We start from the raw sequence: 27,502 nt of genomic DNA on the forward strand, positions 1-27,502 counted from the left end.
CTGATTACTCATTCTAGTGTGGGTTTGATTCAGAGACTGAAATGAAAAATTCACAAAGCTATGACCTCCCACTTATCCCAGATTCCAAAGAACTGTTAGGGTACAACTAAAGCAAACTCAAGAAGAGACAGCAGCTACAGCTACTACTAACTACTACTAATACTACTATAACTACATACACTAAAAAAAAAAAAAAAAAAAAGAAATCTCAGTATTAAGGAATCCTGCTTTGTTGGATTTACAGAACAAACTTATTTTTTAAGGTTTTAATTAAGTTAGTTGTTTTATTTCAAATAAGGCTAAGGTCAACGCAACAACTTTTCATTGAATCAATACAACCTTCAGAAATAAAACGCATTATATATTCCACACTGCTCTTTTTGTCCCTCTGTTGATGGGTACCCCTATAAATTGTTTTGCAATGGTGGATGTTCCCCCTTTTTTCTTCACTTCAACCACTGAACATCTGAGGCTCCTGAGGATATAGGATATGTATTTTCTGGTCTGTGTATAGTGCGGCAAAGATTACAAAAATGTATAGTTTGGACTATCTGTGACTGAATGGTACAGAGTTATGGAGAAAAAAACAGTAAGAATGGCAACAAAGGTCAATTTCAGTTTGTACAGGGGTCAAAAGTTAAAGTTGGTCTAATTTTGGTAAAAAAAAGTAATGCAAATTATTGGTTGAGTTAATAGGATTTTAAAAAGGAATAGTTTGCACCATGTGTCATGCTTAGTTATCATGTTATGGGGTAACATATGACACACATCATAGAATCCAATGGACGTCGTCATGGACCTTTACTTTGCAGACCAAGCATTCAACATAGTCGCAAATATTCCAAGGTCTCTCTTGTTAAAGCATTACAGGTTAGATCATGGCCTCTATCTGTACTCATGTGCTTATTCTCATTTCCCCTGCGTTTTCAAAACTCTTCACAGTCACTTAAGTAGATCTCACGCTAATGAAATGTTACCATTAGTTGTTTTTATGTACATAGAATGTACATAAATGGAACGCATGGACTGAAGACAGCCATTGTTTACATGTACCAAGGGCCCATGAAGAAGGAATACTGTTAATATTAATACTGTATTGTATTATTATTTTATTATTATTTTTATCATAGTATTCACGGAGCTTCACTTTTTCCACATTTTGTTGTGTTACAGCCTTATTCCAAAATTGATGAAATTAATCCCATAATGATAATGTGGAAAAAGTTTTTTGTTGTTGTTGTTTTTGTTTTTTTTTTGTTTTTTTGTTTTTTTATTTTTGCAAATTTATTAAAAAATAAAATTATAAAATAAACTAAGAAATCACATGTACATAAGTATTCACAGCCTTTGCCAGGAAGCTCAAAATGGAGCTCAGGTGCATCCTGTTTCCACTGATCATCCTTGAGATGTTTCTACAGCTTAATTGAGTCCACCTGGGGTGAACTCCGTTGATTGGACATGATTTGGAAAGACACACACCTGTCTACATATAAGGTCCCACACCTGACAGAACATGAAGAACATGAAATCAAAGGAATTGTCTGTAGACCTCCGAGACAGGATTGTCTCAAGGCAGAAACCTGGGGAACGGTACAGAAACATTTCTGCTGCTTTGAAGGTCACAATGAGCACAGTGGCCTCCATCATCTGTAAATAAAAGACGTTTGAACCCACCAGGGCTCTTCCTAGAGCTGGCTGCCCATCTAAACAGCGACAGGGAGAAGGGCCTTAGTCAGGGAGGTGACCAAGAACCCGGTGGTCACTCTGTCAGAGCTCCAGCATTCCTCTGTGCAGAGAGGAGAACCTTCCAGAAGGACAGCCATCTGTGCAGCAATCCATCAATCAGGCCTGTATGGTAGAGTGGCCAAACGGAAGACCTCCTTAGTAAAAGACACATAGCAGCCCACCTGGAGTTTGTCAGAAGGCACCTGAAGGACTCTCAGACCATGACAAACAAAATTCTCTGATCTAATGTGTCAAAAATTGAACTCTTTGGTGTGAATACCAGTTGTCATGTTTAGCAGGGGTGGTGGCCAAGTGGTTAAAGCGCTTGGTTTCAGTGCAGAAGGTTCCGGGATCAAATCCCACCCCTGCCACATTTCTCCATATAATGTGGAGTTGCGTCAGGAAGGGCATCCGGCGTAAAACCTGTGCCAATTCAACATGCAGATCCACCTTGGATTTGCTGTGGCGACCCCAAGTGCAAACAAGGGAGCAGCCGAAGGGACTTACTTTTACCAGTAGTCATGTTTGGAGTAAACCAGGCACCATCCCTACAGTGAAGCATGGAGGTGGCAGCATCATGCTGTGGGGATGTTTTTCAGCAGCAGGAACTGGGAGACTAGTCAGGATTGAGGGAAAGATGAATGTAGCAATGTACAGAGACATCCTGGATGAAAACCTGCTCCAGAGTGCTCTGGACCTCAGACTGGGGTGACGGTTCATCTTTCAGCAGGACAATGACCCTAAGCACACAGCCAAGATATCAAAGGAGTGGCTTCAGGACAACTCTGTGAATGTCCTTGAGTGGCCCAGTTAAGTTTTTAACCCTCACATGAAAAAAGAAAAGAGCACATTCAAACTTTCTATATGACGTCAGCACATCGTCCAGAAGTGTTGTGGTGATGCTGCAGCCTGTGATATTCTGCACCACCTGCACCACTATAACCTCTCCAGCATGTCCTGGGTCTTCCCTGGGGCCTCTTCCCAGGGGGCACCCTCACCAAATGCTTTCACCACCTCAGCTGGCTCCTTTAGATACAAAGAAACAGCAGTTCTACTCCGATTCCCTCCCAGATAGTCGAGCATCTCACCCAGTCCAGGAGTGTAACCCCAGATACCTAACAGAGGCATCTTATTTCCACTGCTTGTATCCATGACTGTTCTTTCAGTCATTACCCAAAGTTCATGACCATAAGTGAGGACAGGATCATAAATCAACGGGTAAATTGAGAGCCTCACCTTCTGGCACAGATGTTTCTTAACCACAATGGTCTGGTACAGCATCCATAAAAAGACCAGACACTGCCCCAGTCCATCTATCAATTTCACTCTCCAAGTTACCCCTATTTGTGAACAAAACCCAGAGATACTTAATCTCCTCCATTTGGGGGGGGGTAACTCTCCCCTGACCCAGAGGGGACAATCCACCCTGTTCCGACATTGGTACATGGTCTCAGATTCGGAAGTGCTGATTCTCATCCCAGTCACATCACACTTTGCATCGAACATCCCTTTATATATCCAACTTGACAGGTATGTTGTAACAAGGAAAACAAACCAATCAATTGCCTGGGGCCCTGACCTGGCCTGGGGCCCCAAGACAGCGACTGGTTATAAACGACAAACTGTGTGACTGCCCCTTTAAATTCTGTGATAGTCAATGCAGGAAAGTGCAGCCACAGTGTTATCAGAATCCCCCTCAAGGGGGCCACTCCCACAGTAACCAGCAGTGTTTCCACAGTTACTTTGAAAAAATAATACAATTACTGATTATTGATTACTCAATTTTAAAAGTAACTAAGTTAGATTACTAGTTACTTTTTTAGTGAGGATGCACACACACACACACAGCGGCACAAAGTTTTAAATTAAACATGTCTTTGTAAAACCATAGCTCTGGGCATCAATGCATTTTGCGAGACAACTGGTTTTGAACTCGGAGCTGCTGCGCAGCAGATACAGCTCTGTACTTGCAGCTCCCTGAAAGCGGACAAAGTGGGCCGTTCAACCGAATGCCAACATCTCCCTGCTCATGGGCTGGTTTTAATGCTGCAATCGACCCTCGATACAAAAATAAAAGTAATGCACAGTGACTTGGTGAAGTAACTTTAATGTGATTTGAAATGACATCTTTCTTGACCTCATATCAAAGCCAGTTTGGTGTTTGAATCCCATGGCCATCCCGGCCACAAAGATAGGTCCTCCACTCACAAGCTGGTGTTGTCGGCAGGATGTGGGTAGTCACAGAACATGCTTAAATGCACCTGTGACTTCGGGACGAGGTCAAAAATGGTGGGGAAATATGTAGCAAGGTGAAGTCCAGATTGAAACAATGTTCCTGCTAGCTTGGCTAGTCAGGGAATTCCCCTTTGGCTGACCTGGTAGAGTTCTGGTCTTCAGTTTGAGCAGTCTGGTGTCTGAATCCCACGGCCGTCCCGGCCACAAAGATAGGTCCTCTGGTCACATGTTGATTATTATTGGATGGTGTAGTGCAGCAGATAACTGAAACAATCTTTCAAATGGTGATATAAGCACCACATTTGGCACAAATACTCCTTAAACATTACTCTTTTGAAAAAGTAGACTGTCCACTTGAATATTCAATAGGCGGCCAAGTAGGGGTAGATGAAGTATTACACAGGGGTCAAAATTAAAAGATGCTCCAATCATGTTTAAAATTATACCACATTATTTGTCTGATCATAAAGATTCCAAAAAGGTATAGTTTGGACTATCTATGATTGAAGAATGTTATGAAGCTATGGGGTAAAAACAGCAAAAATGGTGACAAAGGTCAATTCAGTTTGTACAGGGGGCCAAAGTTAAAGTTGCTCCAATTTTGGTAAAAAGTGATGCAAGTTATTGGTTGACTGAATACGGTTTTAAAAAGGAATAGTTTGCACCATGTGCCATGCTTAGTTATCATGTTACAGGGTTACATATGTCATCTGTCATAGAATCCAATGGTCAATGACATTGTTTGACCTTTACTTTGGACAGTAAACATTCAACACGTTAAAAACTATTCCATTTATTAATCCTATTAGCTCAACCAATAATTTGCATCACTTTTTACCAAAACTGGAGCAACTTTAACTGAAACTGACCTTTGTCATCATTTTTGCTGTTTTTACCCCATAACTCCAGAACATTCAGTCATAGATAGTCCAAACTATACATTTTTGGAATCTTTATGATCAGACAAATAATGTGGTATAGTTTTCAATGTGATTGGAGCGTCTTTTAATTTTGACCCCTGTGTAATACTTCATGGACCCCTACTTGGCCACCTATTGAATATTTAAGTGGATACTCTGCTCGTTCAAAAGAGTGATGTCTAAGGAGTATTTGTGCCAAATGTGGTGCTTGTATCATCATTTGAAAAATTCCTCTGTAAATATTCTCTTATCTGCTGCACTAGTGGTGGAGTTTTTGAAAATGTTCAAATGCACTCTCAAAAAAATACTTTACTGATATAAAGTGTAAGTTTAAACATCATTGTTAGACTTTTTTAGGTTCAATGATTCCACGGCGTGTACATGTTATGGCGTGAGTGACCCCATGGCCTTGGCGCAGGTTTGCACTCTCTGAGTGCATCTAGTACTTTAGTATACTTTTTACGTCTTTCTGCCACAAAGTACTAACACTTATTATGCACTTGGAGCAAGATATACTAAGTCAAGCCATTGACTCAAGTAACTGAAAAGAAGTCATAAAAGTACAGATTTTTTTTTCTATGTAGTTATTTATTTTGGGTTCCAAAGGTTCGCACTTTTATTTTACCTTTTTTGACAAGGAAGGACTTTAGTTCTCAGTTGAAGACGCTGTGTTTACATTTTTACAAATAAGGACTTGATCTTGGACAGACCATTATGTTTACATTTTACATGCACTTTTTCCTTTACTTTTCTCCACAAAGGAAGGACTTGATTTCGTAGGTCTTTGTTTTTGAAATGTTTGAAAATATATCAAACTTGTTTTCAACAATCTGTCTTGTGATTTTTTTTTTTAAATGCATCACACTCTTGTGTACATGCATTATGAGTAAACTTTAAGAATACTTTAAGGAGTATATTTTCAGTATATAAACAGTAAGCTACAAGTAATATGCCAAGCAAAATTAAAGTATAAAAAATAAAATAGTGAACTAACCAATGTGTATAACAGTATACTTTAAGTATACGATAATAAACTAAAAATAGGGACTCAAAGTATACAACTAGTACAGTGGCAGTATATCAATAAATGCACTTGTGGTATACTTTAATCATAGGAGAGGCATATCAAGTACATTGATAAGTGTACGTGTAGTATAATTTAAGCATACAAGAGGGATATACCAAGTAAATTGATAGTATATAAATGAGTGTACTTGTTGTATACTTTAAAGTGTACTGTTGAAAACTTAAAACAAACTTTAAAATATACTTTTATAAACTTGAAACGTTCCAGTTTAGTCCGAAAAAGTATTAAATTTGTGTACTTTCTAGTATACTAACAGTACACGGTCTGTAGTATACTTGCTAATACTTATACTGAAGCATACTTAATAAAATGAACTTTAAGTATACTACTTTTTGCTAAGGGTATGCTGTGGTTTGTGTAGGGTTTGGGCAGACGGGGCGGGATGGTGGGGTGTAGGGGGACCTCCAAGTCCATTTTGCTTGGGGTCTCCAAACGGCCCTGCAAATTGGTGATTCAAGAACTGTATTTTTCAATTTAAAAAAATAAATAACCATCCAATGTAAAATTGAAGGTTTTAGGGAATGTCTGTAATCAAAATGGAACACTTTCTATTCTTGATTGCAATCGTACCACAACACTTTGCGGCATTTAATATGTGTTTTTGAAATGCTCCTTTTCAAAAACAAAACAAAGGAGTTTTAGTTTTGTTGTTATTGTTTTTTACAGTGTAAAGTGCGCGCGGAAGAGTTTCTTTTGTGGATTTCCCCGCCCTCCCTCTCGCGCTACCAGGAAATACAATGTAATAGCTTCAGAAATGAAACACACGCAAACGCTGGTCAGAAAAATTAATTTATATTAACAACATGGCACCTCTTTTAAATGTTATTTTCACGTTCTCAGCTCTGTGCGGATCCACAGGTAATTTAAACTCTCCTGTTTGTGTTTATACCGTCGTTATAAATGTGAGTGTTTTACGGGAAAGTTTTCGATCCTCTTTAAAGGAACAGCAACAGAATAGTAACTACAAATGTAGAATAACTTTAAATGAAACACATTTTCTATCACGACCTCACATTTTTATTAAATTAGCGTTGAATGAATTGGAAACAGATTCATTTGTGGATAAAAAGAAATATTTTTAAATGTGATAAACACAATGGGGATTATTGTAATCACTCAAATCGCGCAATAACTTGGAAATGGATGAGCGGATTTTCACCCAATTTTGTGTGACTTTCTTAGATGAGCGCCTCCAGTTTATTTGCTTTTGAAGCAGATTGGTCAAAGGTCAAAGTCATCAAAAATCTAGCCCACAAATATTTTCCAGGAAACCATAGGGCAGGAGAGATGATATGAAGCTTATATCAACCAGAAAGTCATTTGTAATCGAATGATGTGACCAACCTTATGATCACATGACAACAGCATCATCTAATTATCAATCAATCAATCAATCAATCAACATTTATTTATAAAGCACTTTACAGCACCGACTGGTGTCCAAAGTGCTTAACATTAAAAACACAAATTCACAAAAATAAAACACATATAGAATAAAATTTTAAAACAACACATAAAAAAGAACATAAAAATAACAGAACATGTCACCTCTCCACTAAGTGTTAAAAGCCAGTTTAAATAAATAAGTCTTTAACTTAGATTTAAAAAGTGCTAGGTCAGGAATAGTACGTAAATCAAGAGGTTCATAAATCATACATGTGTCATAAATGTCTAAAAAAAAACATTTTCCAAGATATCGGTGCAAATAATAGGGCTATATTGGTGATCTAAAGATAATAAGTTAATTATTTCCTGAATGAAGTGAAAAAAAAAACACATTCATGATGTGTGCTCGCAGGTTATGCCTCGCCACTGCACTTTCATTCTCATTATGAATTAAGCTATGAATTTTTGCAGTCGTTTTGTCTCAAACATGTCAACGATTTATAAATAAATACACTTTACATTTTCAGCAACATGGGTATTATGAGTGCTATGTGGAAAGGGGACAAACTCAGAATTTTTCTGAGTAAAAACAGGTCTTCTTCAGGGTGAAACATCAACTACACTGAGTACACTATGAGTAACAGAAAGTAGAGGGCTGTCTTCAGTTAGCCTAAATCAGGAGTGCCCAACCTTTTTTGAACAGAGATCGACTTTTAAAGTTGACTGTATCAAGATCTACCAAGCTATATCGACTGCCATAGCGTAGCCACAATTTATTGTGCACCAATATAATAGCACAATTTTAATGTGTAGGTGACATGATATGTAATGTCTTTTGAGTATTTAAGGCTAAAATTAAACAACAATTTGAAATTTATCCTTTCCTGGTGCGCAGTTACTGAAGAGATAAATATTCAGATTTTGAATTGGCCGTCACTAAAAGCCAGGAACTTCCTGGCGAGTCCTGACATTGGAGAAGAAGTAGGAAGTGATAACAGTGCCTGAACCATTATCTTAATTGCCCCATTTATGGATTTTTACAGGCTACTGACAGCCCTGTTTCCACCTAGTGGTTCGGATCAGTGCTGCACCGTATTTTCAGTGTGAGAATGGTTCATTCTCGTTGGCAGAATCCTTTTGATTGACAGGTGGAACACTTATATTGACAAGCGGACATGCACGGTGTCTGCGGCTTCCCCACTCAACACGGAGGCAAAACTGAGTATTTTCAGATAATTTCATTTTATTTTAGTGTTTTGTGGATCATGGGATAATTTCGTCACATGCAGACTGAGCCATTATGAGCAGATGAGGGACTGGGAGTCTTTTAACTTGCGGCACAAGTTATTAGTATATTACATGCAGTTTGTACAGTGATCACAGAGCCTTTATCAAGAAGATCACATTTAAAGTCACAGTACACTCTAAGTATACTAATGGTAATTCTAATGTGATGTTAATGTTTTGACTCTGCAGTGGTGTCAGGAATCCTCAGAGGACCCAGAAATGTCCGACTCAGCTCTTATAACATGGACTTGGTGTTGAGTTGGGATCCACCTGAAGGAGCAGCCCCCAACCTGCTGTACACTACTGGGTACACAACTAAGTACGCGTGAGTCAGAAATTTTGACACAAAAACCCTTCTGATTTTTGTCAAAATTTATTTTATCAACACGCAACGGCAAGGCTTGAAGGTACCCAGGACCCATCGTCGCTGTGCATGTTACAAGATCCCAGCATGGTCCAAAATAAGAGGTTCACTGGTCTTCACCTGCATCTATCAGGACTAGGGATGGGAATTGATAAGATTTTATCGATGTTGATGCCATTATCAATTCTTACCCTTATCAATACCTCCTGTGAATTTTCTATTTACAAAAAATAAGCTTTACAGGTTTTCTATGTCATCAACATTTTATTGAGTCTTAAAGTAAATAAATGTGAAATTGGTCACTGGATCCTAGATCTCTGAACATAAATAAAAATAAATAAAATCTGTACATGGTCACTAGATCCTAGATCTCTGAACATAAATAAAATTAAATAAAATCTGTACATGGTCACTGGATCCTAGATCTCTGAACATAAATAAAAATCAAATCTGTACATGGTAACTGGATCCTTGATCTCTTAAAATAAATACAAATAAATAAAATCTGTACATGGCCACTGGATCCTAGATCACTGAATATAAATAAAATCTGTACATGGTCACTGGATCCTAGCTCTCTGAACATAAATAAAAATAAATAAAATCTGTACATGGTCACTGGATCATTGATCTCTGGACATAAATACAAATAAATAAAATCTGTACATGGTCACTGGATCCTTGATCTCTGAACATAAATAAAAATAAATAAAATCTGTACATGGTCACTGGATCCTTGATCTCTGAACATAAATAAAAATAAATAAAATCTGTACATGGTCACTGGATCCTAGATCTCTGAACATAAATAAAAATAAATAAAATCTGTACATGGTCACTGGATCATTGATCTCTGGACATAAATAAAAATAAAATCTGTACATGGTCACTGGATCCTAGGTCTCTGAACATAAATAAACTCTGTACATGGTCACTGGATCCTTGATCTCTGGACATAAATACAAATAAATAAAATCTGTACATGGTCACTGGATGCTTGATCTCTGAACATACAGTTGTGCTCAAAAGTTTATATACCCTGGCAGAATTTTTGCTTTTTTGGCCATTTTTAAGAGAATATGAATGACAACACAAAAACTTCTTTTCACTCATGGTTAGTGGTTGGGTGAAGCCATTTATTGTCAAACAACTGTGTTTCCTCTTTTTAAATCAAAATGACAAGAGAACTACCCAAATGACCCTAATCCAAAGTTTACACACCCCTGTTCTTAATACTGTGTATTGCCCCTTTTAACATCACTGACAGCTTGGAGTCTTTTGTGGTAGTTTTGGATGAGGCTCTCTGATGGTAAAGCTGCCACTAAATATGTCTTGGACTTTATTTACATTAATTACAAAGAAATACAAACAGTATGGCACTTTATGGTAAATCTGCATGGAGTAGACAGTTCTGAAAAACTGAGTGACTGTGCAAGAAGGAGAAGAGTGAGGAAAGCCACCAAGACACCCAGACAATCCAGGAGAAGTTATGGGCTTATGTGGCTGTGATTGGAGAAATTGTACACAGTGCAAGCTTTGCATTTTGCATCACTACTCTTAGCTTCATAGTGGAGTAGAGCAGAGAAGGATTTTCTTTCACCAAACAGATCAAATCCAGACTTGCATCTCAGATGTACCTTCTGGTGATTTGTAGCTAAACTTTCAGGTCTTCTTTTTAAGAAAATCCTCCTCTAAACCACTTCATCATGACGATGGATAACTGGTGATACAAAATTGGGGGGTGATGGTTTTTGGCGGTTATAGTTTGTTGTCTGTATTACAACGTTTGGAAAAAGGTGTCATTTGATTTAAAATGGTGATTCACTTTGAAGTTATTAATTCTGACTGAAATCTATCTTTCCAACTTTAGAGCTGCGCAGTGTTTGGAGCTGTGCAGTTAGTTCCACAAAACAGAGGATATTATTATCATTATTATTATTATTATTATTTCCTTTGCATGAGGAACAGTAACTTCAGTTTACAGAGCTGCGAAGTGGATCCAGCTCATGTGAACCATTGCGTGCACTGCCACACGAAAATTTAATAAGGAACTAATAAATAGTCCGGTGTGGAACGGAGAATGATTCTCATTTCTTGCCCGCAACAAGACAGGAGTCCTAGTTAAACTTTAATCAGCACAAAGGTGACTCATGATTGACATCTTTAAATGGCTTTGAGGAGAGTTAATGAAGAAATTGCGGACCCGCTGCTTCACTCGCGTTTGCTGCAGCCCGCTGCTTTGCTTCACAGCTCCTCAGAAATAGCGGGTCCACAATCAACGTAGAGAAATGATCATTTTCCCACGGTGAAATATTTCTGACTAGCTTACTGTCAGGAATATTTCACTGTGGGATGGTGGGAAACGTAATTTCGATTGCTTTGTATGCCTGGTGCATGCTTTGTATGTCTGGTACCTGTGAAGAATTGACAATAAAGCTGACTTTGACTTTGATTTTCCCAATACACACCCTCAAAAACAACACCTGCTCCGGTGTAATGTGAACTGAAGAACCGATAAGGGAATCATTAAGCAAAAAGGCTATTGTGGATCGAATAATTTCTTACAGATTCTTAACAGGAACCAGTTTTCCATACCCATCTCTAGGGACCCAAAATTTCAGAGTGAATATGAAGATTTTTGTTTGTTTGTTTTTTATGGAGTTGCTTACAGAAATTTTGCAGACACACTGCCTGTACCAATGGGTATGGTGATGCAACAGGCAAATGTTGGCATCATTCCCAGTTTCTCACATTCGCAGAAGGCTATAATTCTTTCAGAGCTGCCAGACATGTCTTGGTGGCTTCTTTCAGTAATTTCCTTCTAGCATGGTTGCTTAATTTTTATCCCCCACTGGCCAAAGTCCAGAAGGGAGATTATGTAGTGGCAGTATCCTTCTGTGTGTCTGTCCATCCCAAAAAGAGCATAAGAGTTCTGAACTCCTCTCACACTTTTAAGAGGAATTTCGTGTAACTTGGTACAGGTCATTGTTATAGGTTAGTTGGGCTCATTTTACCAGAGTTATGGCCTTTGATTAACAAATCTAGACTCTGCCAGTTTCATGCTTGGGTGCCTGCATTCTGAAATGAACTCCTCTCACATTTTTAGTAACTTGGTACAAATCCTTGTTATAGGTTGATAATACGCATATTGTAATATTGTACAATATTGACACATTTTTGCAGAGTAATGACCCTTGATTAACAAACCTAGACACTGCCAGTTTCATGAGTTGATGCCTGCATTCTGAAATCAACTCCTTGCGTATTTTTAGGAGGAATTTCAGGAAACCTGGTCCAATTCCTTGAAATTTTATCAGAATGTAGCAAGCACTTGTACGAAAGCAGCATTTGCCGGGGGGATATTGTGTGCTCAGAGCATTCATGATGAGAATTGCCTGCTTGACACAGGTTCACTATGCAGTACCATACTGATGGAAATGTTCTTGTATCCACCCCCTGACTTGTTTCAAGAAAACTAGCTGTAAAAGTGATTGTTCAAACCTTATACATGGAATACCTTTCTCCCATCCCAACTTTTTTTGGAATGTGTTGCAGGACTTAAATGCAGGAGTGGATGCAGACAACCACATTAAATGAAGTTCACTACAAAAAATATGAAATATCTTTGTTTTCATGCTGTCTATACTGAAATAGAAGTCAAAATAAATGTAAGAATCACTGCGGGGGTTGTTTGCATTTTCCAAATCATTCTCTTTTTTTATTTATTTATTTTTTTGCTGTTGTGTTCATGTTCTCTACTGAAAATGGGAAGAAGCCAACACATTTCTCATACCATTGTTTATCCACAGCATATCCTTATCCCATCCCTATGAAGATGGCTGTGTGAACATCTCTGCCCTCAGATGTGACTTCACCGATCTCAACATCCCCTTAAGCGAGTATGGAAAGTATACCGGCAGAGTGAGGGTGCAGTCAGCCACAGAGCACTCAGACTGGGTGGAAAGTAACCAGATTACAATGGACATGAACAGTGAGTGGACGCTTGTTTTGTTTTGATGCCTTTCAGACAAAATAATACAAATGCTTAAAACACTTAAATGCATGGATGTTTCTGAGAGTTACATTAACTGACTTATCTTCATAAATCTTTGCAGAAGAGCAGTTACATGCTTTACTCAGTTTCAGTATGTTACAAATTCACCCTAAACACCACTGACAGAGGGGTAATACTACTTGTACTCATGGGTGGCCATCTGGCGTGAAGATGCGTGTATTTCAACATAACTGTTATTCCTGTGTGGGTGATGTAGTTATGGCTTTCTCACCCATGTCTTGTAAATCACAAGTCCACTTGTGCTTCCAGTCTAAAAAATATAACGCAATGCTAAAATACCCTCAGCCGTATGAGCATAAAAATAGGAAACAGAATGTGACCTTTTGACCTCTTAAAATATGTCAAGGTTAGCCATCTTTGGACTTTCCCAAAGGTCTGTGTCCCAAGAATGCTCCCTGTGAATTTGAAGACCCTGGAACTCTGGTTTGCGCTATATTTTTGTATTTATTTCCTTCCTCCCCATGTCTGGGGCTGCATGGACATCAGGTGGACAAATGGGTGGTCGGGTTCAGCTTTCATCAGGGCACCAGACTTCAAGTATTTGAAATGAAAATGTAGAGTGTTCATATCATTAAGCTTCTTAACAACCCATGATTTGATACAATAACACAAACACGTAAAAGCAAAGCCCACTCAATCCATCTGTGCCAAACTGCACAACAGCACATTTCCAGTTCGAGACAAATTGAACAGTTTGTATCTTACGTTTAAAAATTGATGCAGGTCACAGATCTCAGTGTGGATCTGTAGAACCTGAACTTTCACTTATTCAGGAATTCTCTTGGTTCAAACAGCTGCGTGGTGGTCAGTGAGAAATCCTCATACTTAGCAGTCACTAATTTTCCAGAATTGCATCTCTTTTTCCTGCTGGTTCTCTTTGCACATGTTGTGCAAACAAATCCAGGTCTTTGCCAGGAAGCCTCTTACTTGTAGCAGTGCATAAGGTTCTAGTAAATCATGGCTGTTAAATAATAGAGCAGCAATCTTAATTTTCTGTTAGACTTTCATATTGACAAAGGTTTGAAAGGGGTTTTGGATTGGGTTTTGGCTGAAGCATACTGAACAAATTTGGCTTGGGTGATCCTCTTCAAAGTGGTGGACATTTGTGTTGGGAATCAAAATGCGATCAAATTTAAAAAATGCTCCAATTCTCAAGCTTGGAATTCAGGATTATTCGATTTTGGTGTCCATTCACATGCGTTCTCAGGGCCCTGTCACAACTTGACGATTTTGCCAGCATATGCCAACAAATGAAAAATGTGTTTAATGCAGCTGTCACACCTCAACGATTTAGCCAGTGTATGCTGACAGCCCTGTTTCCACTGAGCGGCCCGGGTCTGTACTGCATGGTGTTGTGCAGGTTGGGATGGTTATGGCTGGCTTGGCAGAAGCCTTTTGTTTGGTTGGCGGAACACATACATATTGACGTGCACATTATCGAGCACGTGTATGCTGTCGCACGTTGCCTCTTCTCCACACGGAGGCCAAACAGAGTAATTTAACATTTTTAAAATTTTATTTTATTTTTGTCTTGGTGGATCATGGAATTTATTTTCATCGCATGCAGAATGTTGAAGAATCAACTGATGTTTGTGATAAACGATGACATGAATGAATGAGGTGCTGTAACGCTTTCAACTTTTAAAACAACTTAATTTTCTTGTTGTGGCACAAAGCACCGCCATTCTCTGGTTCAGGCTGAGAAATGCACTGGGAACAGAAAAACCACAGAGGGACTTCTTTTAAAACACTACATTCCTTCAGCCACGAAACCGAAAATACGAATGTATTTTCAGATATTGGTTTCCAAAATCAGGACACATTATGTGGATATGTTTTCATCAGGCTGTGATTATGAATCTGACTGAAACAAACAGGTAAGATTAAGACTTTATATTTATTCTGTGTGTGAATAGTTTTAATATTTGTAACAGTCTGAACTGCATGAGGACTGCAGCTTTCAGTTGTTCAGCCAATCAATGGACAGCATCAATGGAGGTATTTCATCTTATAAGTAACTTACAAGAAACGTGTCAACAATCACATAACGTACCTGCAACGTATGGTCCGCATATGCAGGACAGCTGCCTCTAAGGTTTCCTTGAGCTTGGGGAACAACCAAAAGTCACAGAGAGCAAGGTCTGGACTGTAGGGAGGGTGAGGAACTGTCTTGATGCCCATCTCGGTCAAATAGTTGGAAACACGGATGGAGTTGTGGACTGGTGCATTGTCCTGAACTTTGCACATGTTCAGTTCATCATGAATAATTGTGTGTACAGTTACCACACTGACTTCAAACTCTACACCTATTGTCTCTCTTGACACTTGACGGTCCTCATCCATAAAAATATGAATTTTCCCCACCAACTCCGGTGTTCTGACTTCCCTCCCACACCTCTCATTGTCTCTCACAGACTCTCTGCCACCCTTAAACGTTTTGTGCCAACGAAACACCGATGCTCTGCCCATGCAATTTAATCCATAAGCAGTCTGAAGCAGTTCATAAGTCTGCGTAGCATTCTTTCCGAGCTTAACACAAAATTTTATAGCGTATCGCTCTTCCAAAGTATCCTCCCATCCTGACTGCATTTTGCAAAAAAGTCAGATGTGATGAGCGTGATTTAGTAGGGTCCGCTTAACGTCCACATACAGCCATCTCTTTCAACCTGTAATAACAAAAATTGGTAGATTATCTCCTTAGACATATGGTAATGCCATATCAAAATGACCAGAGTGTGGGATGATTATAACTGCCCCTACGAAAAAAGTCTCAAAACTTATTGAAGGCACCTCGTACACCAGCATATGCCAGCATTTTTAATATAGTCAGCATACGCTGGCTAAATCGTCAAGGTGTGACAGGGGTTTGCCATTACAAATTCAGATGAACTACTTCAAAATCCAGAATGGCAGCCTGAATCTGGAAATTTCAAAACTTTAATTTTGGTAGGCATTTTTACTTCACAGTCAGGCATTCTCCAAAACCCTTCATGATTGATTGATTTTGCAGAATTTGGAACTGGCACATTTTTTGATATGAATATTGATTGCAGTGTCAATACTGAAATGATGCATTGTTCAGCACTGGTGTTTCTGATGAAGAATGATTTTAATCTCACAGAAATGCTTTCTTATTCTGTATCTTATTCTCCTCGTGGTTTCTATCTCAGTGTCTTTGTGGTCTGGTCTCTTCCACAGCTATCATTGGTCCACCCACGGTGTCCCTCATGTCTAATGGGCCTACTATTGAAGTAAGCATTGAGGACCCAGTGTTTAGGATCTCAGCGCTCAGGAATGCATACTCCTTCATCACCTACAACATTACTTTCTGGAAGGATGGAGAGAAGGAAAAGGTAGAATTATGCTGAATCCAAAGTTATTTGTCTTTTCTTCATACAGTCATGATTCATTTAGCTCGTTGGGAAGAAATTTAAAGGTGAGACTCAAAACTACTAAGCAGAGCTCTACATGGGTAATGGGTGAAAGCAGGCTTTACTGCTGTTTTTTAATGATACACAGCAACAGCACAGAGAATCGGTGCCACGGTGGCATTTGGGTGGAATCAGGCAAAGACAATGGTCAAAGACGCAGGCGAGGAGTTGATACAGAGAAATTCAATCTGTGTGACAAAGGTGTGTGTGGAGGAAGCCGCAAACAACTTATCCAATTAAAGCAGAGGATCAGAACACAACTAGCAAACATACCAATCAGCTGATCATAATACCCCCATGACATATAGCCGGAATCACACAGAGTGGCGTGATTCCGGCTATATGAATTGGCTTCCTACTTATGAATTGGCGCACATCCAAAAAGTGTCGGATTTCAGTTCCAAAACGTTCTGACAGTCATCTGCGGAAGTCCACACAGTTGGTCAAAATCGGCCGGCGGCCCGAGTGTAATGCACATGTTCAAAACTTTCCGGATGCGGTCGAGATGGGACACCTATCCATTGGCGGTCCATGTGTTATCAGAGGACCATCTATCCGCAATTTATATATTCCAGTGGCGGCAAAACGGGATCCAGAATGATTTGAGCGCATATGAGGGAACCTTGAGATGGATCTGGCATCACAAGTCTGCCTGCACTCCGACACTCCCGACCACGCCTCTTTACCTCCCGACTGTGTCGGATTATGCCAATATTTGCCGTATCGGGCATGCTTCCTGCACATTCTTGCTATGTGTGACAGGGGCGTAAGACTTTAGACCTGTTTTTAGGTAGTCTCAAGCACAAACACTGTCTTGTGATGGATAATAGTAACACACCAGCTTTCCACTTGACCACCCCTTCATAGTTGCGCAGGCACATGCAAGTACATTTGGTGTCCAAGAAAAATAGGCACTGGCTATGAAAATGATAACTGTGTCAGGTGAAAACCAGCAATGACACTCGCCTTGGATCGTGCACCACTTTCTGCATACTGGAAGTTCACAGAAAATGATTTCCCATCAGTATTGTAAGAACAAGAGAAACTCACATCACACATTTGACATGTTCTTGGTTCATCTCTGCATCTGACAGGCCAGAAGCATGAGCAACATACAGCAAAACCGGGTGGTTCTGTCTGAGCTGGACCTCTGGACCAAGTACTGTGTCCAAGTGCAGATCAACACAAATTGGAACATCACTCCCAGCGAACTCAGCGGCCCTGTCTGTGAGAGCACTACTAGTGGTAAGTACATATGTGAAAGTTGTAGCGGCAGGCAGGAGACTCTGCAGTCTAACTTCCACATTCTGGTCATTTCAGCTGAGCCAGACATGAGTAGATTCATTCCAGATTGACACCACATATTTACAGTCAGTCCAGCAAGATGTGAAGACACCAAACGCCCGTTTCTGAAATATGCTGTTGGCAAACTACTAGTTTGTCATTGAAGAGTTTTGTCATAAATCCAAGCAATACGGTGTTTCCAGCAGCTTATCTTCAAAACAGGGGTTCACATCATGTTTTGGGTCTGAACCCTGTTTTAAAATGTGAAACATTGTGCATCAGCAGCAGTCTGAATTATTGGCATCCTTTCCTGTTTGATGTGTTTTAAGAATTATTTATACTCTAATAAGCATTTCTAAAACAGAAATACTTATTTAGGCAAAGATGTAAGTTATTTAATGTTGGAAGTGAAAAACGTGCAACATGATCTAATTTCAACATGAATAGTTCAAAGATAATGGATTGTGTAAATACTCACCATTTTTAAGACAGTGACAGAAGTGTTACTGGTGTGCACACTCTTTCTGCTTTTGAATATTTTATCTGTTCTACCCAGCAACAAGTGGTTATGTCATTTTATTGTGCGTGCCTTGGGATTGACACGTTTTGCACATCCACAGCACACAGATTAGCTTGTTCACTGACGTGAGGAATAAAAACAGCCTCATTTGTGCTTCCTGCTGCTCACTTCCACATGTACTGTAAGTGTTAATTCTACCAGGTTCTTAATACTGTCCCTTACAAAGTACAAAGTCATAGTATTACTCAGTTTGAATTTAGTCAAGTTCACATTGAAAAACAGGCCTGGGTCCCCAGAGATGTGGCCCACACAGGGGCTGCATCTTGTGAGAGACCCCGAACAAAGCACTGATCTCTATATAATACTGGATCGCTCTTTGGCCAATATCTTTGAAGCAAACTGGCCACCATATTACCACTTGCATGTTCTGCCCCTGAATGTTCTTTACTATTGATCTTTAACCAGGCGCACACAACTTTATTCTTTGTGATTTTGTAAACAAAAAAAAAATGTGCAGCTATAAACTGCACAAATCACCATAATAATAACAGCTGCTGTGGCTTGTGTGTAGCCACATGTTGAGATTTGTGTTGGACAAATTATTTTAAGACATTTATTAGGTCTACTTGTGCATAGTTTTGGAACTTTAGGTGTTGTTGCCACAAGCTTTATTGCTAATATTAGGCTGAAGCTCACAGAGCTGTGCATAGTAAATATTAACATTGCAAGGGAAAACCAACTCTCCTGGAGCTAGTTAAGTGGTGTTCTATTCTATTCTTTCAGTACAACTATGAAAAGAATCTGCTATTGCTATATATATATATATATATATATATATATATATATATAAATTTGTAAATGAAACAGCTAATCATGGCAGACATAGATTAGGAGGGATGAAGGTTACATTATCTGGAGAACAAAAATAAGAAAATGAGAGAATCAGCTCAGTTATTACTCCAAATTGTTGGCGTTCTAATAAGCAGTCTATGTGCGGGCCACATAACATGCGAGTGGTAAGATGGCCGCCAGTTTGCTTCAGTGGTTTGTACGGAGTGTGTGGGCCAATGAGATATCCAGTATTATATTCAGATCAGTGGAACAAAGCCAACAAGTTGTTTTTATAAGACAATGTTGGTGGTACAGGGGGTGGGTTTTATTCCTACACCTAACCTTATTAGCTCGCGTAGACAGAGGGTAACCCCACCCCTTGTCTTCAGTTATTCAGTACCTGGTAGAACCCAACGTCTTTTTTTGGACTTTCTGATAAAACCAGTTCAGATCAGATGACATGCAAACTCAAACAGATAACTAAAACTCACTAAAAAATAAAACAATTTAAGTGTAGCAAATACTTGATATAGTAAAAAATAAAATCTATAACAAATAAACACAGATGTATCTAACATAAGTCAAATAAAAGTTCAAAAGTTTTCTTACAGAAGTAGCTTATTTTAAAAACTGTAATAAATACTGTATATCAAATGTAAACAGACATTTTGCCTGAAACACTGCCTCGATCTTAATTATCATTAATTAGACACAGGCACACAGAGCTCTTACAGGTTTAAAAACAGTGCTAAAATGCTTTAATCGTGGTGTTTTTCATCCAGGTTTTATTGTTCAATCAGCAGATTTGACGCTCTATTAAGTTATTATTATTTCTACATATTGTGCCAAATCAGTTTTTGTCTACCTTTTACATTTTCATATGTTTGATATTTCATGTTCAACATCTCCAAAGTCCCACAATTCTCTGAGTGTTTTAACAGAGAATGTCCAGATTTAAACAGAATATTGACGAAGTGCCTGGATGTTAATGCATTTTCAATGCGAATACGCGACTGAACACACTCGAAAAACACTCGCAAAAAAGTGTTAAAATGCCGTTCTGACCTGGATATTGAGCCAGTAAAATTAAGTTACATTAAATTATGTAAGGAAAGTATTAAACTTACTGTGACACCCACACATTCTCAAATATTAGTGTTGAAAGTTACACAGATCTGATCTGTTCCAGCTGCTGAGCTGAGACATCCTGCTGCTGCTGCTGCTGCTGCTGCTGCTGTGTTCAGCGCAGAACGGCTCATCAATCCATGACATGCATTCATATATATATTATATTTTTACACAATTATCATTTATTGCTCGAGTTTCATGAAGCCAATGGTGTGGGTGCACATCTCTGTGTGAGGCTGTGACTAAGTGGCACAGCGCGGGTCATTTTAATCTGCGAACAGCGGCTCGGTTATTTAAGGTGCAAAATGTGTCAAACAATTTTAATCACTAACAACAAGTATTTCAACTATCAGTCTAGCAGGGGAAAATATCAACTAGACATAAAAGTTAATGGTCCGTGTCCTCGGACAACACAGACATGGCAGGGAACATACACCTGTTAATCAACCAAATGTCACAGACAAAGTGACAAGAAGAACCAAAACCACTTACTTATGGAAGGAAATGTCTCCCTTCGTCCTCCGTTTGTGACATTGCCAACATGTGCAGCTTTCCAGCATATTCCACCTGTTTCTTGACAAGACAAATTGAGCATCTATGTGCGCTGCCTACTGAGTTTCCCGGATTCCAAATGGGGACCACGCCTCCTTGCCGGGACACGGCTCACGACTGCGGACTCTAGTTCTTATATTGACCTCTGTGAGTGTAACATACACATTGCGGGAGTGGGCGGTAACAGTCTGAAATCCAGCAGGAGCGGGAAAGAGAAATTAGTCCCGCACAGGGCTCTGCTTTGTAGGGTAGCAATGAAACATTCTCAGTACTGTATGCTCATGATGCACAATTTATGTAGCATTAAAATATTTCTGTAAATGTTTTTAATAAAAGTGAAAAACATTTGTTCATTGTTTATATATATATATATATATATATATATATATATATATATATATATATATATATATATATAGTGTGTATTATCATGTTTGAACAAATTGAGAACTTTCAAGGTTTTATCACCTGAAAATGAAATGAAAATATGAAAATGAAAATAAGGTTGCATGTCTTTGACATTTGACATCAAATTAAGCAACTTTAAATAAATATGATAACAACAAATAATGAACAAAATAATTTGGAATCTCCCAGACATGACAGCTGTGTGAATATTACATTCTGTGGACAACGATTGGAAAGATGTACAGTATTATTCAGTTGTGTTCTTGCTCTAACTGTTCCCCCCAGAAAACACTCCATGGGTGGCAGCATTGGTGACATTTGTTGTCATGGCAGTAGTTGTGATTGTGGTTGCGATTGCCGTGGTGTATCGAAAAAGGATGTCCTACATTCTGTGTCCAAATGTGTCGTTGCCTCCACACTTGAAAGAGGTGTGTTCATGTTTGTTTGTCATGACCAGTTTTCTTGTAAAATGTAGTGTTTGTCTACCATCAGCAACCACTTTTCAGCTCATCCAGCTTGACCGCACACACACTGTTTGTTGACAAAAAATAAATAAATCAATAAAATTGATTGTTTTGATGATCAAGCAATCCATGTTATGCAACTGATATATTAAGCAAATGTGTATTTATTTGTGTAACACAGCGTGAAAAACAGTGACTGTAATTGTCTTGAGTTGCACCAGAATGTATAGGAGTCCACTTATTACATATGGAGCCATTTATTCTTAAAGAAATACACATAATATATGATGCATCGAGAAAGTATTCACAGCGCTGCACTTCATTTTTTAAGTTACAGCCTTACTCCAAAATGGATGAAATTCTTTTTTTTTCCCCTCAAAATTCTACACACAATACCCTGTAATGACAATGTGATTTTTTTAGGAGATTTCTGCTAATGTATTAAAATAGGAAAAAAAAAAAAACTAAGGATACATAAGTATTCACAGCCTTTGCCAGGAAGCTCAAAATTGAGCTCAGGTGCATTCTGTTTCCACTGATCATTCTTGAGATGTTTCTCCAGCTTAAATGGAGTCCACCTGGGGTAAATTTAGTTGACTGGACTTGATTTGGAAAAGCACACACCTGTCTACATATAAGGTTCCACATTTGACAGTGCATGTCAGAGCACAACCCAAGCATGAAGTCAAAGGAATTGTCTGTAGACCTCCAAGACAGGATTTTATTGAGGCACAAATCTGAGGAAGAGTACAGAAACATTTCTGCTGCTTTGAAGGTTCCTCTGAGCACAGTGGCCTCCATTATCCATAAATGGAAGAAGTTGGGATCCACCAGGACTCTTCCTAGAGCTGGCAGCCCGTCTAAACTGAGCAATCTGGAGACAAGAGTCTTCATCGGGAGGTGGCCAAGAACCCAATGGTCACTCTGTCAGAGCTCCAGCATTCCTCTGTGGAGAGAGGAGAAACTTCTAGAAGGACAAACATGTCTGCAGCAATCCACCAATCAGGCCTGTATGGTAGAATGGCCAGATGGAAGCTACTCCTTACTAAAAGACACATGGCAGCCCACCTGGAGTTTGCGAAAAGGCACCTGAAGGACTCTCAGACAATAAGAAAAAAAATTCTCTGATGAGACAAATTGTCTGATGAGACAAAGATTGAACTCTGTGGCAGGAATTCCAGGTGTCATGTTTGGAGGAAGCCAGGCACCGCTCATCACCTAGCCAATACATCCCTACAGTAGGAATTGTACAACTAGTCGTAGTAGTCGACTTCGACAAGCTAACATCCAACTAGTCAACTGTTTTTTATTAGTCGACTAGTCAAAAGCCATTTATTAGGTTAATTTAACCCTTGAAAGAATAGACCTGCTGGAGTTGCCACCGTTGTGAACCTTGGCAGGTGAATTAATCAGCTCAAATGGGACGTTTATGCCTAGTAAAAGAGTGCAGGTCTTCATGTATTTGTATTTTGTGCTTATATTTGTTAAAATAAGTGTCACATTTGAATTTCGCCATGAAGATTAAAAATTGGGTTAATTAATTCAATGCCAAATTTAGTTGGCGACTAGTTGACTAGATGACTAATGGTACCCAACTAATGATTTTCATTAGTCGTCTCAACTCTACCCTAGAGTGAAGCATGGTGGTGGTACTGGGGATGTTTTTCAGCAGCAACTGGAAGACGAGTCAGTACAGAGACCTCCTGGATGAAAACCTGCCCCAGAGCGCTCTTGACCTCAGACTGGAGCGACAGTTCATCTTTCAGCAGTACAGTGACCCTAAGCAAACAGCCAAGATATCAAAGAGTGGCTTCAGGACAACTCTGTGAATGTCCTTGAGTGGCCCAGCCAGAGCTCAGACCTGAATCTGATTGAACATCTCTGGAGAGATCTGAAAATGGCTGTGCACCGACGCTCCCCATCCAACCTGATGGAGCTTGAGAGGTGCTGCAAAGAGGAATGGAGAAAACTACCCAAAGATAGGTGCACGAAGCTTGTGGCATAATATTCAAGAAGACTTGAGGCTGTAATTGTTGCCAAAGGTGCATCAACAAATTACTGAGCAAAGGGTGTGAATGCTTACATACGTGATTACTTCATTGTTTTTTAATTGCAAAAATTAAATAATAAAACAAACTTTTTTGATGTCATTATGAGGTGTTGTGAGTAGAATTTTGAAGGGAAAAATGAATTTACTCCATTTTGGAATAAGGCTGTAACATAACAAAATGTAGAAAAAGTGAAGCCCTGTACAAACTGAGTCAGAAGCAATAAAGAGAGACTGTTTCTACATCCAAACATGCAGCTGATTACATAAACAGCAGGTGCAGATGATTATCTGCACTTGGCGCAATGTAGTGAGTGATCAAAGTTTGCATACACATTACCGAGGTATCTTTGGAAACAATCAATAGAACACAGATGTGTACCTTGCGCAGTATAACCTTGAGTGGCTGACATTTAAGTGCGAACAGGTTGAACCTCGAGTGGGCCACTGACTTGATGAATTATGTCTGAACAACACCTTGCGTGTGTACATGCATATGCGCGTGCTACACAGGCCTTCCCGGAATTCACCATAGGGAAGAACAATAAAATGAAAAATCATCGGGGGGCATATAATCCGGCTGGAATTGCTCCGTCGTACTGGGGCGTTGGGGCACTGCGTAAAGGAGTTTTAGGCATGCGGGGTAGGCGGCAGGGCCAGTTCGGTGGACGACCCTGTGATTGTGGACGGGCCAGCTCCAGGTGGGCCAGTTTGCGGTGGTCTACCGAAATGCGTTCAGCTTTTCCGCCAATGTTGATCACACAGTTTTTGTTCTGTTTCAAATACGCAGAAGAGCATCATGACAAATAAAAACGTCATCCACTGACAAATCATCTTTGTTTTCGTTTGTTCACGGTTCCTTATGACATCCTGCTCTCAATTCAGTTAATTGGTCTTGTAGACTTCCTTAAAGAGCCGGTGCAGTTCAGGTTGGCAGCATATAATCAAGAAGTTCAAGTAAATAATCACAAAGTTCAAGTAAATGATCAGGAAGTTGAAATGTTTTTGATTTACTGCACTGCTCACAACACTGGGGACAATACATGTTTAACAGAGTAAGATTTTGTTGTTAGCATTTACAAATGATCAGTTTGGTCCTTTCATTAAATATTTAATGTAACTTTTTATTGATTTTTCCTGTGCAACCCTTCAGCAGCTGATGGAGCCCCCAAGCTCTTTCATCTACCTGGCGATGCTCAACTCCAAACCGCCCGAGGAGACTTACCACCAGGTCAGCTTCATTACAGATGGCAGACCTGTGGTGGAAGAGCACCCCCCAGAGGCAGCAGAGAACAGCAGCAGCAGACAGCTTGATGTCACAGTAAACAGAGGCGTCCATGAGGAAACACAAATCAGAATTGTGGACTGAAGCAATTAAGAACAATCAAGGAGGAGTCGGTAAAGCAGCTAAAAAGCTTTTGTTTGCTCTTTAAAAGAGAGGCGTCGGGGTCAGTGATGGGGCCATGTTTGCCCTCAGAGGTTTTTTTTTTTCTTCAGGTTTTTCGCAGTTAAGTGCACTGCAGATGTGCAGGTGCAAGACTGAAACCTCATCCTGTGGGTGTTATTGAAGTGGTGCACGACCTCGTGTTTGTTACACTGAAGGAGTTGCACATTCTGTAATATTAGAAAACTGCTTAGGCACACTAAATCCACACACTCAGCCATGTACGAGGAGTGGAAACAAAAATAAATTAACATTGAAGAAATGTTGGCGTCATTTGAATGTAAATAAAGTGATAACATAAATATCTGCAAACAGTTTTGTTCTATCGTAAAACTGCATGTTAGAGATGTCCTGACAGACACCTGAACTCCACACAACCTCGCAGAAAGGGTTTTGTATGAATTTAGCTACGAAAGGAAAGCACAGGAAGGTGGCAGAGCGAGGTACACAATGAATAGGATCCATGAGACACCATTTCCACAGAGAAATGGACTAAATTGAAGCGATTAAACTACTGCTTTCTGATTGTTTAACAGCAGTAAAACTAGCATGGTCACAAGACAGAAAACACAGTACAAAGGACTTTCTATGAATGTAGCCAAAGCAGCTACTTGTCACTTCTCTTTGTCTCAAGATTTGTGTGGTTTTGAAGTTACATTTAACTTAGAGAGTGCTGGTTTGCTGCTTTTTTTTCATTTCAAAAGCCTACATCTGTTGGCCGCCACTGATAGTCAACTTTTGAGACAAGAATAAGACCGGAAGAGGTGCCATACAAGCTCACATGTCCAAGTGGCACCAAGAACCTCAAGCAGCTTCTGGTATCTGGTTACTGTTGTATCTCTTCTGTTATAAATAATCCATGAATTTTGGACAGATTATTACCGTTACACAAGAAATTGCAAAGCCATATCTTGTCCCAGTCTGTCATAACAATGTACACACTCAAGATGTTTTGGAATTTTAAGCCCAATCAAAGAAAGTTTTAGATCAGGGTCTTTCACACAGTAGCTCCCACATATATTTTTAAGCTTTTTATGGTTATTAACAACTTTCTGCCATGTTGTCATTAGCTAATCAAATGTTTAAATCTACCCCAGAACCAAATCATTCTGAACTGCTAACGTCTGTAATTGGCAAGTGAAATTATAGTTTTATACATAAAATACATGATTATGAAAGCATAATAACTTTTCTTAGAGAATAGCCCTATTTCCTTATATGTGGTTGTTTTTATGTTTTATCTATGTGTTCTACCTTAATTAATACTTAATAATAATAGTTTTTGTTTTTCTTGGAAGGAAAATATGACGATGAAAAGAACTGGCAAGTCAACTTCATCATGTGACAGCCCAGGACGTGCTACTCTACCAAGTGCATCTTCAAAGCTTTAAATGTTCTCTGGCCCCCTCACAATATGATGTACTCATGAAGCAAACTGACTGTGTTAAACCATTTGTAAGCCCAGAACATCTCCCGCTAACTGAATCTTCCACCAAATTCCACTGTCTCAAGTCTACTATCAGACAGTGGATTTCAGTTTCAGTTTATTTTCATTTATATAGCGCCAAATCACAACAAAGTTGCCTCTAGGTGCTTCACACAAGTAAGGTCTAACCTTATCAGCCCCCAGGGCAAGCACACTGTCACGTTTTGGTATATATTTGCCTCTTTCTTTTTCTCACCTTCTTCCCCAGCTTTGATTTATTAGTTATTTTCATCATGTGTTTATTCTATTGTTTATTGCCACTTTGTTTCTTTTTCACTTTTCATACGTCAGCTATGGCTGACGTCATTTATTCATCAGTTATGCTGTAATGTTGGGTTTTGTTTTCTGTTATCATGTAGTCTCTGTTTTTCCTTTAGTTAGTTCAGCCACTTTGTTTTCTTAGTCAGTTCCAGTTTTGTTTTACTTTGGTATTTATTTGTTCCCTGATTAGTTCTCATGTTATTGCCTGATTCTAGTTATATTATATTCTGTCCTTTGATTCTGTGTTAGCTCTGTTCTCAGTTTGGCCTCACGTCCATCTGATAATGTTCTCACTCCACTGCACCTGTCTGTCTCACACTTTGATTCTGTCCACTTTGTGTTTTCATTCACTCACACTCTTGGTACCTGTTCACACATCTTTGTGTATTACATCACTCCACTGTGTGCATTCCCTTCCTTCACTATCTTGCACAGGGCTTAATCTTTGTCTTCCCTGGTCACGCCCCCTTCCAGAGCATTCTGCACACCTGTTCCTCATTCCACACCATAATTAGTCCAGACACTATTTAAACCCTCACAGTCTCCTGCCAGATTGTTGAATGTTAT

General features: G+C 39.3%; 1 protein-coding gene across 2 annotated transcripts; it reads left to right on the forward strand.

The window, feature by feature from the left end:
* Positions 1-6,677: 6,677 nt before the first annotated feature.
* Positions 6,678-25,500, forward strand: LOC117525010 (interleukin-10 receptor subunit beta-like). 2 transcript variants are annotated; one of them, XM_034186829.1, is made up of 7 exons: positions 6,678-6,825; positions 8,830-8,965; positions 12,814-12,995; positions 16,278-16,432; positions 17,605-17,755; positions 21,519-21,661; positions 24,898-25,500. In XM_034186829.1, exons 1-7 carry the CDS (start codon positions 6,771-6,773, stop codon positions 25,111-25,113), a joined length of 1,038 nt encoding a protein of 345 aa, XP_034042720.1. In that variant the 5' UTR covers positions 6,678-6,770; the 3' UTR covers positions 25,114-25,500. The 2 variants fall into 2 exon arrangements, with proteins under 2 accessions (XP_034042720.1, XP_034042721.1); XM_034186830.1 differs by having other exon boundaries at positions 8,830-8,959.
* Positions 25,501-27,502: the final 2,002 nt, after the last annotated feature.

Source organism: Thalassophryne amazonica, chromosome 14 (genome assembly GCF_902500255.1).
Source record: "Thalassophryne amazonica chromosome 14, fThaAma1.1, whole genome shotgun sequence".
Lineage (NCBI taxonomy): Eukaryota > Metazoa > Chordata > Actinopteri > Batrachoidiformes > Batrachoididae > Thalassophryne > Thalassophryne amazonica.

What these genes read in the sequence shown, in the direction of transcription:
- LOC117525010 (XM_034186829.1), top strand. Translation starts at nt 6,771, where the DNA reads ATGGCACCTCTTTTAAATGTTATTTTCACGTTCTCAGCTCTGTGCGGA. An exon ending in AGCTCTGTGCGGATCCACAG is followed by an intron (nt 6,826 to 8,829) that starts GTAATTTAAACT and finishes TTGACTCTGCAG; the next exon opens with TGGTGTCAGGAATCCTCAGA. An exon ending in GGGTACACAACTAAGTACGC is followed by an intron (nt 8,966 to 12,813) that starts GTGAGTCAGAAA and finishes GTTTATCCACAG; the next exon opens with CATATCCTTATCCCATCCCT.